This window comes from Sabethes cyaneus, chromosome 3 (assembly GCF_943734655.1).
Source record: "Sabethes cyaneus chromosome 3, idSabCyanKW18_F2, whole genome shotgun sequence".
Taxonomy (NCBI): domain Eukaryota; kingdom Metazoa; phylum Arthropoda; class Insecta; order Diptera; family Culicidae; genus Sabethes; species Sabethes cyaneus.
In genome coordinates this window covers 235,123,668-235,141,428 of record NC_071355.1, presented here as the reverse complement: position 1 = coordinate 235,141,428, position 17,761 = coordinate 235,123,668, and the positions used below count along the sequence as shown (strand labels likewise).

Sequence of the window (17,761 nt, the reverse complement as noted above, 5' to 3'; positions counted from 1 at the left end):
CTTCGAAGCCAATTGGGAGGACGCCTGGTATGCTTGGTAAATAAATCCAGGTACATTTCTATCATAATCCTTGTTTGTGCTTTTGTACATTGATTAGGAATCATCAAACGGTCAAACAACCCCTTCTGTTTACGTATTGATAGTCAAATATGGAGGTACGGTAATGGTCTAACAAATCAGTCATCGCATCGAGTTAAAAATGATCATAGCACTAACCCTGCCTTCATCCTATACACCAACAGCTGGCTACAGCGTCTGTCAAATAAAAGCAGAAGCAGCAGAAGGCTTACTTTAGCCTTGGCCTTATGCACGTAATCTCCCGGGAGGTGACAAACAAATTGTAACAATTATTGACAGGACAAAACCCTTCCGTGATTGATTGCCGCTGCGTTGCTCATTGTCTGTGGTTACACATCCTACACATTTACCGATTGCTAGACACAGGTGACATCAACCGATTGCGGCGGGCGGGCGAAAGTCATTATGATACTTTGGAATCGAACATACGGATACAATGCACTTACCGTTTCAGCGAAGGAAGGAAGCACTTGCACAACCGGTTTGTAATTGCGTTGTGTATTCATTTGCTAACATGTCGATACTAAGTAACATTGTCCGTTTGGTTGGATTGAATTTCCTCCTCAACTTGCGGTTTCTTTCTTCGATGTTGCGGACCTAAACGGTTCGGCTCGTCAGTAAACATGATTAGGTTACGGGTTATAAAGATAAAGTTTAGATTCGCTGTTGTAGTAAACAAAGTTTCGACCCATAGTTTATCTCCGATTCAGGCGAATGTTTTGCTTTATATTTTTTTAAAGTGGACTTTCATCTAAACTGTGCTACATACTGTCTACTGGTTGATAACAAGTTTTAGATTATAATATTATTTTTGCACTAATTTGTTTTATACATATACACCGTGCGTTCTTGCAAGCTCTTATCATGATCAACTTCAACACGTAAATAAACATCTTCTTACTGTGCATCCAAGGCTGATCACAGTGGTAGAAGCCACTTTTACGAGAGTTTATAAAACATCTGTACTGTATACATATGTTTCGCATTTTTCCTCTCCGTTGTTTATAGAATCGCCATCCTAAACAGTACTTCTACATAGTTCATAAGAGAGTCAAGATAACGAATTGAAAATGAAAGGCTTAACTTTTCAATGCTTTAGAGTTTTAAATATAACGTAAAATTTAAAAACGTAAAACGTAAAACGCAATGATAGAAATTTTACGTAATCTTACCCTATTTTCTCTTAATCCGTTGAACGTAAACAATAATATCAATGTTCTTTATTAGCCAGCACACTCACTGACCTTGGATGGGGCTATCGCCTTTCGCTTATGTGGTGATATCTCCCTCCTGTGCCTCCGACAGCAACCAACAACCAACAATCGAGAATCGAGTTTGTGGTTTAGCTTTGATTAGCGCTAGCACCATTTCTATCGCTCTGTATCACTGAGTAATCGATTCCTTGGGGTCTTTATACCTAACGTTGGGTATTGTAGCCTAGCGCAAGCAGTCCATAATATTACAAGTATTACCGTAAACGCTTTCTCGTACAATCTATACAACGTGTGAAATATGGGTATGTCTGCTAACTGCTACAATGGATTATGACTAATAAACTTAATTAAACCTTTGAGGAGATTAGAACTAAAACGGTTAACTTTTGTGAACTAAATAAAACGTAATATTCTCTAAATAGCTATACTAGCTAAATTGAAACAAGGATTTGGAAAGTTTCACGTCGAATCTGAATTACCATGTAGATGTAGATAGAACTACACTTCGATGGCCATCTCAACGGCGATATAACGGAAATTAATAGGAGTTAATAGGAAGTTATAGGAGTTCTTATAAACGATAATAGCGTCCCGGCTCCCGATCTTAAAGAGATCCGGCGAGAAAACGGTCGGCTGAAGAATAATAACCGGAAAGGACCGACTCCGGGTAGCACTCTACAAAAACGGTAAAGAATCACTAGCACCAATCAACGGCACTTCAATAGATAATTCTTAAATTTTAAGGATTTCGGAAGAGGAGAAACTACTGGAGTAGTGAATGTAAGTTGCGGTTTCTCTACAAAAAGGGCGATCGACTCGATTGCTGTAATCACTGCGGCATTACGCTGATCAACGGCGCCTACAAGATGCTCTTCCAGATTTCGTTGCGTCGTCTATCCCCAATAGCAATAGATCGCGTAGGCAAGTATCAGGTGGGCTTTATCGGGTCAAATTTTCAAAACATTGTTCGCCTCCCACGAACAGTGACTATTGACAATAATGGAAGCGGTTGATGAGTTCATATATGTGGGATCTTTGGTTACCGTTAACAACAATACGAGTAAAAAAATTCTGTGACGCATTCAAGCTGGAATTCGGACTCACTTTTCCCTCCGCAACCCGCAAGACATACGTACACTTGCCGTATTTGAACGAAAAGTATTTTTACGAAGACTATCTTTGCCAGAGTGCAAACGGTAATGAATCCCTAGTTGCAAGCATTACTTGGAGAGATTCCCATCGTGCACCTGACGAAAGTCGGAAAGCTATGGTGGGCCGTCCACGTCGCAAGGATGCCGGACGACTGTGAAATCTGTTCTTTTCAAGAGCCTTGCTGGCACTAGAAATAGCGGGGTCCAATATGCTAAATCGCTCGACTAGGTTGAAGCGCACTTGCGTGTGTCGTTATGCTCAATGAATCAGCGCCGAATAGCCCAGGAACGAGTACAGTGGAGAAAAATTCTTGATACAGCAAGGCTCCATGCTGCTAGAAGTAAATAAGTAGAAGTACACTTAAACTTTGAATACCACTTTCAATAAAGAGATATTTGACAATAACACACTTGATTGTAATAGCCTCAAAATGGCACCCTGGTGACCCTAACCTCATTTTTTGCAGAATTTTTGAGTAAATCAATCATTAAATAAATCTAAATATGACAGAAATGTGTGACTAATACGCCAAAACATGATATTTGGTCGGTGTTAAATCAGACCGAACTAAGTAACATAATTCTGATTTCGAGAAAAACGCGTTCAAAGTTTGCTGCTCTGTATGCTTTAAAGCTATTAATCGTTCGAAATCATCTTCTAACTCTGGTTGTTTGCAATATTTATGTAATCCGATTAGAGTAAAATGTAGCTTAGAAAATTCTGGATCGATGGCTGCCATTACCTCATTTTTTTTAAATATTGCGACTTGGTCCGGTTTGATTTAACACGGACCATTTGCTCATTTTGCACTACTGAGTTGATTGGTACAGGAGCTTCAATTAAAAACGCACTTCCAAACAAACTTATTTCGAAATAACTCCATGTGGATGACGGTTATTGCATTTTGGTCTTGCATAACTGTGCACAGAACCTATAGAAACGTGACGTGAGACAATCTATAAATATTTTATGTGCAGAGCGCGATAAGAGATGCGGTTCGGGCAATGCTCACGTAACGTCAGATCTTATCAACATGAGGAAGTTTCAGAAAATAAACAATTAAACAATTCAAAGTGTACTGACATTATAAATCTTTCAAGTTCGGCATACTATAATTATTGTCGAAGCGCCGGACGATAAAACTTTCAATTTGTTTTTTGCTCAGTATGTCACCAATCAAGGTACGATGGGTACCTGAAGAAGCTACTAAAAGAAAAGGTTTTCCTTCTGCCGCACTTTCCACTGTGGGTTTTATAAGTAATTTTCCGTTTGACTTCTCGAGACAGGACATCGTTATCGTAGGCCCAGACCTTTTAAGTTATATGAGTTAAAAGTAAGTTTCAGATCACATTCCTCGCTGTCAATCCTTGAGAATGGGACTGAAATCTCACCCACTATTCGTCCGCGTGTTTTTGATTCTTCCGTCACGTGATGGGCGTAATGGGACCACGATCCTGAGGAGCAAAAAGCGCCAAAAGAAGGACAGAGATCGTGAAGAATTAGAGCAACTATTCCGAGCTAATGACACGCGCAAGTTTTATGAGAAGGTGAACCAAACTCGGAAGGGCTACACACCGAAACCTGACATGTGTAGGGACGATGGAGGGAATCTAATTACAAACGAGTGCGAGTTGGTCGACAGGTGGAAGCAGTTCTTCGATGAACATCTCAATGGCGAAGTCGCAGAAGGAGGCGGAACGAAAATTAACCTAGGAGCGCCCATGGAAGATAGTGATGTCCTAGCACCTGATCTCCAAGAAGTTAAACGAGAAATCAGGCTGCTGAAGACCAATAAAGTCACTGGGAAGGACCGCCTACCGGCAGAGCTTTATAAACATGGCGGAGAAACGCTAGCAAAGGCTCTACACTAAGTTATTTCGAGGATTTGGGAGGAATGGATGGAAGGAGTGGTTTGTCTCATCTACAAAAAGGGTTAGCCGATCACCCACCCCACTGCTGCAACTATCGTGGTATTACGCTGGTAAACGCCGCCTACAAGGTACTCTCCCAGATCCTGTTACGCCGGCTGTCACCGATAGCACAAGGTTTCGTAGGGAATTATCAGGCGGGTTTCAAGGGGGCTCGCGCAACTACGGACCTAATTTGTACTATTCGACAGATCTTGCAGAAATGTCGGAAGTACAACCGGCACACGCATCACATATTTATTGATTTCAAAGCAGCATATGATACAGTCGATCGAGACAAGCTATGACAGATAATGCACGAATACGGTTTTCCGGACAAACTGACGCGACTGATCAGAGCTACATTGGATCGAGTGATGTGTTTCGTACGCATCTCTGGGACACTCTCGAGTCCCTTCGAGACGCGACGAGGGTTGAGACAAGGTGACGGTCTATCCTGCATGCTGTTCAACATCGCTCTTGAGGGGGTGATCCGACGAGCGGGCATCGAAACGAGAAGCACGATTTTTACCAAGAGTAGCCAACTTCTAGGCTTTGCAGATGACTTCGTTATCATTGCCAGGCACTTTGCGATCTACGCCAGACTGAAAGCGGAGTCTAGGAGAATTGGGCTAAAAATAAATGCGTCGAAGACCAAATACATGAAAGGAAGAGGCTCAAAGGAAACAAACGCGCGCCTCCCATGGACGGTAACCGTTGACGGCGACGAACTAGAAGTGGTAGAGGAGTTCGTGTATTTGGAATCGCTGGTGACCGCGGACAACAACACTAGTAAGAAGATCCAGCGGCGCATCCAAGCGGGAAATCGGGCCTACTTTGCCCTTCGTAAAACGCTACGATCAGGAAGCATACGCCGCCGCACGAAGCTAACAATGTACAAAACCATTATTAGACCGGTAGTTCTTTATGGACTTGAAGCCGTAACGCTGCTTACGGAGGACATATGCGCCCTTGCCGTGTTTGAGCGGACAGTGCTGCGGACGATATTTGGCGGAGTACAAACTGAAAGCGGAGAGTGGCTGAGGCATATGAATCACGAGCTATATTCATAGCTATCACTGCTTGGGGAGACTCCCATCGTACATCTAGCGAAAGTTAGCAGGCTACGGTGGGCCGGACACGTCGTAAGGATGCCGGACGACAGTGCGACTAAAATAGTCCTCTTCAACAACCCCACCGGCACCAGGAACAGAGGGGCCCAACGTGCACGATGGCTCGACCAGGTCGAAAGCGATTTGCGACTTCTGAGACGACTAGGAAATTGGCGACGAGTGGCTTAAGACCGAGTTGAATGGAGACGAGTGCTTGAAACAGCACGAGCCACCAAGGCTCTATGCTGCTGAAGAAGAATTCACGTGATGGGCGGCGCCATTCGCATCAGTTGAAACAGTGTTGTCGGAACAGCGTATTTATTTTGGCATTACCGGCCACATCACATTTCGTTTAACTATATTGTACGTCGCCTTGAAATCCACAGAAGACTACAGGTCGTACTACTAACTTCCCTGTAGGATTTGTCGAAGAGTAAATAATTGATTCATCGTTTAATGATGACCCTATCCAAAGCCGAAAGTAATGCTTTCATTGTTTCAGTCGATTCGAAAGGCCCTTCTGTAGTTAGCAAAATGAGTCCTTCTAATCAGTCCATTTGTCCGATGTTCTATTTGATATTTGTTCATACACCCAGAGCCGTAATGAGCTCCTCCCCGCCCTCAAAAATCCAGATGGGATATCATCCTTCCCATCGGCCTTGCAGTTTTTAGGGTCTCCCGCTTTTTAATCTCCTCCGGTATTGGGCACTCTGCGACTCAGCCGTGGTTCATTGTATTTATCCTACCGTTGTTCCTTTCATCTACCTTCAACTACTGGTTGCGATCCTTATTTCTACACATCACTGACATAGAGAAATTCCTGCTTTTGATGATGTTAATTATTCTTAACTGTTTCGTACGTCGTTTGCTGCTAAACTGTCCTCTACACTGGCGAGCACGTGCTCTTTCTTTGGGTTTGCACGTTTTCAAAGATGTATCTTATTTTCGGAAGTGCTGGCCTGTCAGTCTTCCCTGTACAGTACCCACCAATAACTTGGAATTTGCCGCGCAGTATCCTGGAAGAGGAGATCCGCGAACTTGCAAATGATGTTTCCGGTTTAAAATGTAAATTTCTATTTCAGTTTATCTCAAATTGTTTTTTACAAAAACAGAGATTTACGCAGCGTTCGTTGTAACCAAAATTTGCAATTTCGTCCGTATCGATGTCAAAACTAGGCAAAAGCAAGCGTTATAACAAGGATTTGTTAGATCATCAAAATACTTCAATAATTGTTTTAATTGAATCATCGATTTGTTCTTCATAAATATATGAGTAAGACTGTAGGTATTTGTGCTGACTCGAAATGCCGCAAATAATTACCTGTAACTGTAACCTGTACTCTCTTATTGCTAGACGTTGCTGGGGCAACTCGATTCATCAACTTTATTACCTATTTCCTTTCTCTAAATTATAAGCTTTCCACATGTTTACTTGGATCAAATAGTCTTTTTTTTTCCTGTATGGACTCATCACTGCGACCAGTAAGTAGTCGTTTACGTATTAGTCGTTTACGTATTATGTTTTGATGGGGTGTCTCGTGTCCTTTGCACCACCAACCACCCTTCAATCAACTTCCATTTCGTGAGAATAAAATAAAAAATCGAAATGCTATCGGTTATCCCGATTTGTAGGAACTCTTTTTGTTGCACATTTCATTTATACAATACAATTTTTTGAATACCTACCTATAAACATGATGAGCGTAATTAAATGTTAGCCTTCGGATGCAATATGGCAAAGTCCCATTTACTATCCAGATATTTTAAATTTACAAAAACCATTTTAATATTTATCTATACCTATAAATAAGGATTTCTGTCTGTCTGTCTGTCTGTCTGTCTGTCTGTCTGTCTGTCTGTCTGTCTGTCTGTCTGTCTGTCTGTCTGTCTGTCTGTCTGTCTGTCTGTCTGTCTGTCTGTCTGTCTGTCTGTCTGTCTGTCTGTCTGTCTGTCTGTCTGTCTGTCTGTCTGTCTGTCTGTCTGTCTGTCTGTCTGTCTGTCTGTCTGTCTGTCTGTCTGTCTGTCTGTCTGTCTGTCTGTCTGTCTGTCTGTCTGTCTGTCTGTCTGTCTGTCTGTCTGTCTGTCTGTCTGTCTGTCTGTCTGTCTGTCTGTCTGTCTGTCTGTCTGTCTGTCTGTCTGTCTGTCTGTCTGTCTGTCTGTCTGTCTGTCTGTCTGTCTGTCTGTCTGTCTGTCTGTCTGTCTGTCTGTCTGTCTGTCTGTCTGTCTGTCTGTCTGTCTGTCTGTCTGTCTGTCTGTCTGTCTGTCTGTCTGTCTGTCTGTCTGTCTGTCTGTCTGTCTGTCTGTCTGTCTGTCTGTCTGTCTGTCTGTCTGTCTGTCTGTCTGTCTGTCTGTCTGTCTGTCTGTCTGTCTGTCTGTCTGTCTGTCTGTCTGTCTGTCTGTCTGTCTGTCTGTCTGTCTGTCTGTCTGTCTGTCTGTCTGTCTGTCTGTCTGTCTGTCTGTCTGTCTGTCTGTCTGTCTGTCTGTCTGTCTGTCTGTCTGTCTGTCTGTCTGTCTGTCTGTCTGTCTGTCTGTCTGTCTGTCTGTCTGTCTGTCTGTCTGTCTGTCTGTCTGTCTGTCTGTCTGTCTGTCTGTCTGTCTGTCTGTCTGTCTGTCTGTCTGTCTGTCTGTCTGTCTGTCTGTCTGTCTGTCTGTCTGTCTGTCTGTCTGTCTGTCTGTCTGTCTGTCTGTCTGTCTGTCTGTCTGTCTGTCTGTCTGTCTGTCTGTCTGTCTGTCTGTCTGTCTGTCTGTCTGTCTGTCTGTCTGTCTGTCTGTCTGTCTGTCTGTCTGTCTGTCTGTCTGTCTGTCTGTCTGTCTGTCTGTCTGTCTGTCTGTCTGTCTGTCTGTCTGTCTGTCTGTCTGTCTGTCTGTCTGTCTGTCTGTCTGTCTGTCTGTCTGTCTGTCTGTCTGTCTGTCTGTCTGTCTGTCTGTCTGTCTGTCTGTCTGTCTGTCTGTCTGTCTGTCTGTCTGTCTGTCTGTCTGTCTGTCTGTCTGTCTGTCTGTCTGTCTGTCTGTCTGTCTGTCTGTCTGTCTGTCTGTCTGTCCGTATGTTCCTTATAGAATCGAAAACTACTGAACCAATCGGCATGAAAGTATGCATGTAGAGGTTTTTTGGGGCCAAGAAAGGTTTTAGTGATGGTTAGAAACCCCTCCCCCCACTAAGAGGGGGGGCTCCCATACAAATGAAACACAAATTTCTGCATAACTCGACAGCTAATCAAGCAAATAGAACAAAATTTGGCATGTGGGTGTTTTCGGTGACAAGAATTTATTCTATGGTAAATTGAGACCCCTCCCCTCTTTATAAGGGGAATTATAATTCCTCTCTTCTTTAAAAGGGGGGGCTTCCATATAAATTTCCTCATAACTCGAGAACTAATCAAGCAAATAGAACCAAATTTGGCATGTGGAGGTTTCTGGAGGCAAAAATATTTTCTATGGTGAATTAGGACCCCTCCCAACTTTAAGAGGGGGTGCTTCTACACAAATTAAATACAAATTTCCTCATAATTCGAAAACTAATCAAGCAAATGGAACCAAATTTGGCATGTGGGAGATTTTGGAGTCTTGAATTTATTTTACGATAGTTAGAGACCTCTCACCCCTGTGGTAGGGGGATATGGACTCTCATACAAATAAAACAGAAATTTTTGCGAAACTCAAAAACTAATCAAACTCGAGAAATTCGAGACTCTTCCATAAAACATTAGTCAATACAAGACCACAAAAACTATCTATAGTAACACTAGATCATTCAGGACGAGACGGTCGCGAGTGTTGCCGGTGACCCGCCGTCGGAAGCGCCGCCCACTGGGGGGCTTGCAAAACTCGAGATTGTGACAAAGATCATCCGAGACTCATGATTTATGTACAACACAGGTTAATTTGTGGCAATACGAAGTTTGTCGGGTCAGCTAGTAGTTTAAATAAATTCGAATCTTTTTAAATATTTCCGTCGTATTACACGAAAAACTCTATGGTTTGCAATTCTTATATGTTAAAAAACACACAACTACTGTGTTAAATCCACAATCGACAAACAATGAAATTTTCTTTTTATTGCATTTCCAAATCAACTAGGAGAGCCTTGGCGGCAATTCTCGAACGGTAATGTTGGCGACCATTTCGCCTGCTGCGACCCATTTGGATGAAACGCTGGCCACTTTGCGGTACGCCTGCCAGGCACGAACCATCGTCAATCGGGTCAAGGTGAACGAAGATCCGCACGATCGAATCATCCGTGAGCTGCGAGCCGAAGTGGAACGGTTGCAGGTCCTACGGCAGGACTACGAGCGTCAAAAGCGCCATTCGGCCAACCAAAACCAGCAACCGAGGAAGATTATCATCGAAACGTCTGTTGATGACAGCGAGGTGGAAGCACTGCGACAGCAGTTGGCCGAAACGGAACAGGAACTAGCCAAAGCGCAAAGATCCTGGCAGGAACGGCTGCGGGAAGCCGAGGATGTAAGGCGAACCGAGATGAAGCTGCTGAAACGAAAAGGTTTGGCATTGGAACTGTCCGCCGAACAGAAGGAACCCTGTTTGGTCAACCTATCTGCCGATCCGATGCTGTCGGGAACCCTGCTATACATCATTCCGCCCGGTTTGGTTAAAATTGGACGACCCTCATCATTCTCTTCGCCGGATATTATCCTAGAGGGACCACTAGTATCTCAGCATCATTGGTAGGAACCCATTTTTTCTCATTTTGGCTAAATCCTATGACCTTCATTTCTTGCAGCTCAATCGAAAACAAACACGGCAAACTGTTCCTAACCGCCGAGGATGCAGAGCAGTACGAAACGTTTGTCAACGGCGAACTGCTTCGGGAGCGAAGGCAACTTTTTCACAACGACCGTGTCGTCATCGGTGGGTCGCACTACTTCCGGGTTTCGAACCCGCAGTGTCCCAACCGCAACAAGCAAATCGTAAGTGTCCTCTTCTACAACAGTATATTTCAGCGGGCGGTTTCAATGGAAAACATGTTGAGACCGTTGCAAGTCACGAGGTGCCGGCATGCGGCGTCCTAAATTCGAAAAACCCACCTATGAAATAGTGCTGTTGATTAGTAAGGTAAAAATCAATAAATGATATGTTGTAACAACACTCAAGCCGGGTTTATTGTTTTTGTTTGCTCGGTTTCGAATCACGCGACAAGCAATTTGATTGTTCAAGAAATCAAAGTCCAATGGGAAGCTTTATTTTTCAAGGTAGGCTTTCTCCCTGTTTGAACTACTTATCGTATTTATTCAAAAATTAATCAACAGACAAATATTTCATTTAATATTGTATTTCTTTGTCTAATTTGGTACATTTCCGTACCACATGCCAACACAAATGCAACACCCTTTCCGAATTTCTGCTCTGTTCTTAAGTAATAATCGCTGCAAGGATATATTAATCTTAGTAATTCCTTCTTTCAGATGGTGGATTATCAGTTGGCTCATCAAGAAATTCTGCGAGAACAAGAAAGCCGACTTCGTCGCGAACTGGACGCCGAAAAGCAAGCTGCTATCCAGCAGATCGAAGCCGAACGCATCGACCACGAGAGGCAGTACGAGGAACGGTTGGCCTCACTGGAGCTGGAGAAATTTAAATACAAATGCCGCCAGGAGTTGCTCGAGACGGAAAAGCAAGCAATGCTCAAGCAAAGTGGTGAAACCGAAGCGGACAGCTCGTTTGTGATTACCCCTTACAAATCAAACTTGGCCGAGGAGATTCGCCGGTTAATGGAACGTCCCAGTGAGGAGAGTCTGCATCATATTCAGTTGATGGTAAAGGAAGCTACCCAACGATGCGCCGATTTGGGAGTTCAGTTCGAATTTCAACAGTCACAAGTGTTGGATGAGGAAGGTATTTTTAAAGCGCTTGTAAACATCTACGATAAAGGAAACGGCAAAGTTGCTGAATGGTTACCAGCCCGTCTTGAGTATTGGCTTAGTGTAGTAAGAGATCGCGACGATCTAAATGCTAATAACTTGTTTGAAAACTTCGATTTATCGTGGAAAGACGATAAGACAGAGTGCAACCAATCCACAAAGGATACATCGCGCAGATCTAGCAGAATCTCACTCAACTTAAACTCGGTGAAAGACATGATTTTAGGACGAAACAGTGGCGACCGCAAATCTTTCGTTGGCAACGGCGGAAACAAAAAATCGGAAGGTTTACTAAAATCTATGTTCAAAATAGCAACCCCTGCTGGTAACATCCGCAAAGAGTTGCAATTTGAAGAGGAATGCGAATCCAAGGACTGCAGCATGGTAAACGACGAGAACATGCCGAACAATCGGCAGTCAACATCACCGACCAAGTGCTCGCGGTTCGAGATGAAAGCAAACAGCTACCTAAAGGATATTCAGATCGCAACTCTGAAGATGAAGAAATTTTGCGAGAAGCACCAGCAGACGCCGCAAAACGAGAGCAGCGTGATCGATCTGAATAGCAGTGCCCGCCCGGAGGACGAACTGGCCAAAGATTTCGGTCGTTCGATCGCCGAGATCGAAAATGCCATTCAGGACATGCGGTATGTGCTAACGGAGCAGTGCACGAGAAGAATGGCGGCGGCGTTGGATGTTGATTTAGCTAAAACACCGAAGTCGGTAAGATTTTTGCTTGATTAAAGTGAAGGTAAAATCAAAAGCAAAGCGGGAGGAGTTTCCCAACCGATAGTTTTTTGGGAAAGTTTGAGCATGGCGTGATTTTTTACTTACTTGCCACCTTGTTGACAGTATTAAACTGTACGACGTTATTATGTACAATGTATATGTTTCATAATGTTTTATTAGAGTACAGATATATAAATCCTTACGGAACTAGCGTAGTTATTTTAGTCACAGAAAAGAAAAACAAATGCAAATCTTTCTAATCTTATTTATCGGCGTCCTCAAAATTGTATTTTTTCCTAAAATCTTTCAAATTGGGAATAATGATGGTTAGGTATCTCAGGTAAGATAGGTATATTCTAGCAAAGTAGGCCATGATAATGATGTCAGTAACCTCCGAACAATAGAGACAGACATATCAATCAGTTTCTAACAATATTTGAATAAGATTTCTAATAATAGTTTGCGAAAAAGCAAAACCATGGGTATAAACGTGCTCAACAGCCTAACCCTTCTTTAGCTGGAATCACACGGACCATCAGCGAACGTCATCGGCACGCGTCCGGAACGTCAAGGCACTCGTGTGAATGCGCTCATTGAAAATGCATTCGACCATCGCTGACGTTCCGTTACGATGCGGTGCCGTTGATGTTCGCTGACGACCAGTGTGATTCCAGCTTTTATCGACAGAAATCGGAGCTGGTTATTAGAGTACAGGACAATTATGGGGCTAGTGCAATGGCCCTGCACCTAGGAGTTATAATGTCCGGTTATATTCTCAGATTATAGCATTGGACAAAAGGTAGGAGTTAAACAAATACTTGTCAAGCGTAGCTACAAATATCCCCCCCCCCTCCTCACCTTTCCGCTCTTCCCCTTCCTTCTCCAAAAAAAAAATCTTTTCTTTCCCCTACCGTCCCTTCATCAATTGTAGAACCATCATTTCAAAAAAATATCAACTTTTACTGATTCAATACTTTGAAAATTGACCAATAACGACGCCGGCCACGACCAAAAGGCTGTACTACATGGGAAAAGGAAGGAATATTAGTCCGATTAGTCTTGTTGCTGCTAGAGACCGTGGGTACCACTGCATCTCCACAAGTATCACGGGATAGGATTTGTGTTAGCAGGACAAGGTACAGATCAACGTTCATCTTGGTAGATGATATGATCGAATGAAACAAAGCGCACGTCAGCTATTACATTTCACCCATTACAGAAACTTTTCGCGAACACTATTACAGATTGCCGTTTAGAAAGCGCGTGGGACGTATTTGGGTCAGAATTCGATTCGAGGATATGAATATTACGCTTTGGACATTTATTTCCGTAGGTAAAACATAAACTAAACCCGCGCGAATCCACTGTATGGACGGAAAATATTGTATCCGTTTTGTTAGATAAGGTTGACGATTTATTACGAATGTTTTGATTTGATTGAATATTTTCTCGTTAATTTAAAATAAAGATATCGAGGAGGTCATCAATCACGCGTTCTAATTTGTTTACGAACTATTACATTAAAAACTTCCTAGCTCCACGAATTTATCGTTTCATAAAAAAGGCCATCACGCCCAGGGACTTCTATATTCCGCTCTACACTTGAGCCTAATATTACTGTAAATTACAATACACACTACTGCTCAAAACTGCTGGATTCGATTTTAAATTTGCGTAATAGTCATGGTTTCGGATAAATTTGGTTGTCAAAGTTGTTGCAACAAACGAGGCACGAAAGCAAGCGATGCAGATCCCTTGCAAAAAAATACTCAGAACCTAACCTCAGGACTATCAACGAAAACTGAGAATAATAATGTGCTTCATGAATGATTTGGACAAAATAAATTAAGACCATTGTCCATTTCGAAACAATTTAAAATTTTTAATGAAGATGTAGTGAAAATGTGGTGAGCTAATTGGCAATTGGCATACCTGATAGCAAAAACCAGGAACAGTGAAATCCATAAAGCATTTTCTTAAGCAAATCGTCCCTAGGTTGATAACCATTTTCCTCCTACCAACGCAAATATGAAGAGATAGAGCGCCCTACACGCTCTTAATTTGACGTCGTTGAAATAAATAAGAAAAACCAATGGTACAACATGGCAACCTTGTGAGACTGAGATGAATAGACATATTAATATTGCTGATTGCAAGGAAAATTGTACCATCCAAAGTGCGATATCGCTCATAAAAGTGCTATTTTGCATTAAATCGTTTCGGTATCTTCGGCACACTTTTTCGTTATATTCCAAGCAATAAGTGCGCCGAAGAGACCGAAACGATTTAATGAAAAATAGCACTTTTATGAGCGATATCGCACTTTGGATGGTACAATTTTCCTTGCAATTGACAATAAGACGATTCGACAAATAGGATTTAAGCCACTGCACTGGAGCAGTTTCGCAACGGTGATTTGATGATTCAGCTTATCGAAAGCGGCGGAGGTCCGTGATAGATGACGTCTTTTGTTCCCCTTCTTATGTACTGCAAACATGTCAGCGGATTGCCAAGCAGAAGGAAATATACTTCTACCTGAGCTAATCGAAGAGTTAAATACACGTTGGATTGGAGCAACCGACGCATCGGCACAGTTCTTTCGAAAGATAAAAGTACACGGTCCACTGAAAGTTGAGCTTTTTAAGTTCAAAGCGGCCTGCTCTTTTTTTGTATGCCACCGCGACAGTCACGAAGATTGTCTTTACGGATTGCTCATACCCATTGATAGAGCTGAGCTAGGTTGTAAGACTGTGGTTAATAAAACCAACTACCTTCTTGGGATGAAGATTCCATACTGAGTATGGAGTTAATAGGTAGCTTCCGAAGAAGCTGAACCTGGAAGACGCAAGAGCTTCACAGGAGCAGAGCAAGTGCGCTGAACTTTCTAGTTCTAATTTGCAAAAGCGGCAAATGTCGATTAAGACCTTGCCAATTCTCTTTAAATAGTAAAGAGTGGGACAATGTGCGGTGAGGAATCCCGTGATTGTGCGCAGTTCCCTGCGCGTTAAGGTAAGTAGTTTATTAACTGCTGCAGGGTCTGGGTAGATACACTGTTTAGCTTGTCTACAGCACTGCGCTTGATACCAACTGGATGCTATTTCTAGCTTTTCCCAGGTCAGTAATTTGCTATTGACAGCGGATATGGAGGTGCCCAGAAACGGTTCGGGGCCAATGAACTGATGAGCAGATCCTTGTCTCGCTAGGCTGTCGGCAAAGTCATTGCCCTCGATTCCACAGTATCCAGGCACCTAGAATAAGGAAACTTTGTTCTTGCGGGAGAGCTCCCTCAAGGTTGTGCTGCACTCCCAAACTAATTTGGATGCACATTTGGTGGACTTGAGAGCCAGTAGTGCAGCCTGGCTGTCCGTAAAGATTCCGATTTTAGCATACCTATTCTTTCGTTTTAGACATATCTTGGCGCAGATGTATATTGCAATATTGCACATACTTCCACTTGGAAAACGGTAGGCCATTTGTCCAGTGGAAGAGCTTCCTTTATTCCGGGTCCGTAGACTCCAGAACCTGTGCAAGTCCCAATTTTTGATCCATCTGTAAAGAAGCAGATGGTACCGGATGGAAGAACAGGCCCTCCATTGCACCATACAGTGCGATCAGTAACAATTAAACTGTACGGAACATCCATGTTAGGCCGTGCCCCCATCCAGTCAGAGATTGCCGTTACTAGGGGTGATAGTTTGAACTCCCTTAGTACGCGAAGGTGACCAATTTGATCCCCCTCAAGTATGTTACGACACCTCTGCAACCTTAGTGCACCCAGTTCGGCTTCCTTCTTCACATGAAGATGTAAAGGTAGCAAGCATAACATTGCCTCCATGGCTGCAGTTGGTGTAGTGCGCATGGCGCTGGTCACTGACAAACATGCCAAACGTTGAACTTTGTTTAGGTTGGCCTGCGCTGTTACCTCACTCACCTTTGGCCACCATACAAGAGCGGTATAAGTTAGCCTAGGCCGTGCAATAGTATAGTAGTATATGACCAAAGGGCTAGTTGAGGTTTTAGTCCCCAGGTTTTGCCAAACAGTGAACTGCATGCCCAGATGACTTTTGGTGGTTTCTTGACAGTGACAGCATAGTCTAGGTGAGCGATCCAGTTCAGTTTATGATCCAGAATAACACCCAGATGTTTAACTTCATTGCTGAAGCTTAGTCTGAATCCATTCAGTGTAGGGGGAGTAAGAGTATGTCTCCTCCGCCTAGTAAATGGTATCACGACTGTTAGGGAGGGGTTTATATTAAGCCCCTCTCGTATAGACACCATGAAATAGTGGACAGGGTGTGGATTATCCAGCGAAAATAAAATTCCCTCACTTTTCCAGGTATTTCCAGGTGTATTTCGAAAAAATCCAGACGCAAAATATCTCGTTGATTTCTATTTTTAAAGTGTTCATTTGGGTTAATTGGTTGTTTACTTTTGAATTATTATTTACTACTTCAGTTAATTGGCCTAACGTCTTATGACAAGGCCTGCGCAGTATAATTTCTCCATGTGTTTCGGTCCATGGCAACTGATCTCCAGTTCCGCGGGCACCCAGTGCTCGCCATATCTCGCTCCATCTGGTCTTGCCACCTCGCTCGCTGTGCCCCTCTTCGTCTTGTTCCTACCGGATTTGATGCGAAAACCATTTTTGCAGGATAGTTGTCCGGCATTCTAGCAACATGTCCTGCCCAACGAATCCGTCCAGCTTTAGCCACTTTCTGAATACTTGGTTCGCCGTAGAGACGCGCGAGCTCGTGGTTCATTCTTCGCCTCCATACACCGTTCTCTTGCACCCCGCCAAAGATGGTTCTTAGCACCCGCCGTTCGAAAACTCCGAGTGCTCGTAGGTCCTCTTCTAGCAATGTCCACGTTTCGTGCCCGTAGAGGACAACCGGTCTAATTAGCGTTTTGTACAGTGTGCACTTTGTACGGGGGCTCAAATTGTTCGACCGCAAGTGTTTGTGTAGTCCGTAGTAGGCCCGACTTCCGCTGATAATACGTCTTTTAATCTCACGGCTGGTATTGTTGTCCTCTGTTGCCAGCGAGCCAAGGTATACGAACTCGTCGACTACCTCGAACTCATCCCCGTCGATTACCACGATACTGCCCAAGCGAGCCCTGTCGCGCTCGGTCCCGCCCGCCAGTATATACTTCGTTTTAGACGTATTTATCTTCAATCCAATCTTCTCTGCTTCGCGTTTCAGTCTGGTGTACTGATCTTCCATCGCCTCAAATGTTCTGCCGACAGCATCCACGTCATCAGCAAAACAGACAAATTGACTGGATTTATTGAAAATCGTGCCCCACATTTCGATCGCCGCTCGCCTTATAACACCTTCAAGCGCAATGTTGAATAGCAGGCAGGAAAGACCATCTCCTTGTCGAAGTCCCCTGCGAGATTCGAATGGGTCCGACAATCCACCCGAGATTCTCACACAGCACTGGATCCCATCCATCGTAGCCATGATAAGTCTAGAAAGCTTACCCAGAAAGCCGTTTTCGTCCAAAATTTTCCATAGCTCTTGTCGGTTTACGCTATCATATGCGGCTTTGAAATCGATGAACAGGTGGTGCGTGGGGACTCGGAATTCGCGGCACTTCTGGAGGATCTGTCGCAGGGTGAAGATTTGGTCCGTTGTAGACCGACCCTCCATGAAGCCGGCCTCGTAACTTCCCACAAATCTATTGGCTATTGG

The 17,761-nt window shown here is 43.5% G+C and overlaps 1 protein-coding gene across 1 annotated transcript in view; it reads left to right on the top strand.

The window, feature by feature from the left end:
- LOC128740902 (kinesin-like protein KIF14) overlaps nt 1–13,324 on the top strand; it is a 46,596-nt gene extending 33,272 nt beyond the window's left edge. The window contains exons 2-5 of the mRNA XM_053836478.1: nt 9,541–10,145; nt 10,202–10,388; nt 10,884–12,062; nt 13,313–13,324. Coding sequence (XP_053692453.1) covers nt 9,541–10,145; nt 10,202–10,388; nt 10,884–12,062; nt 13,313–13,324 — 1,983 coding nt within the window. The remainder of the gene's footprint in view (nt 1–9,540; nt 10,146–10,201; nt 10,389–10,883; nt 12,063–13,312) is intronic.
- The last annotated feature ends 4,437 nt before the right edge of the window (nt 13,325–17,761 follow it).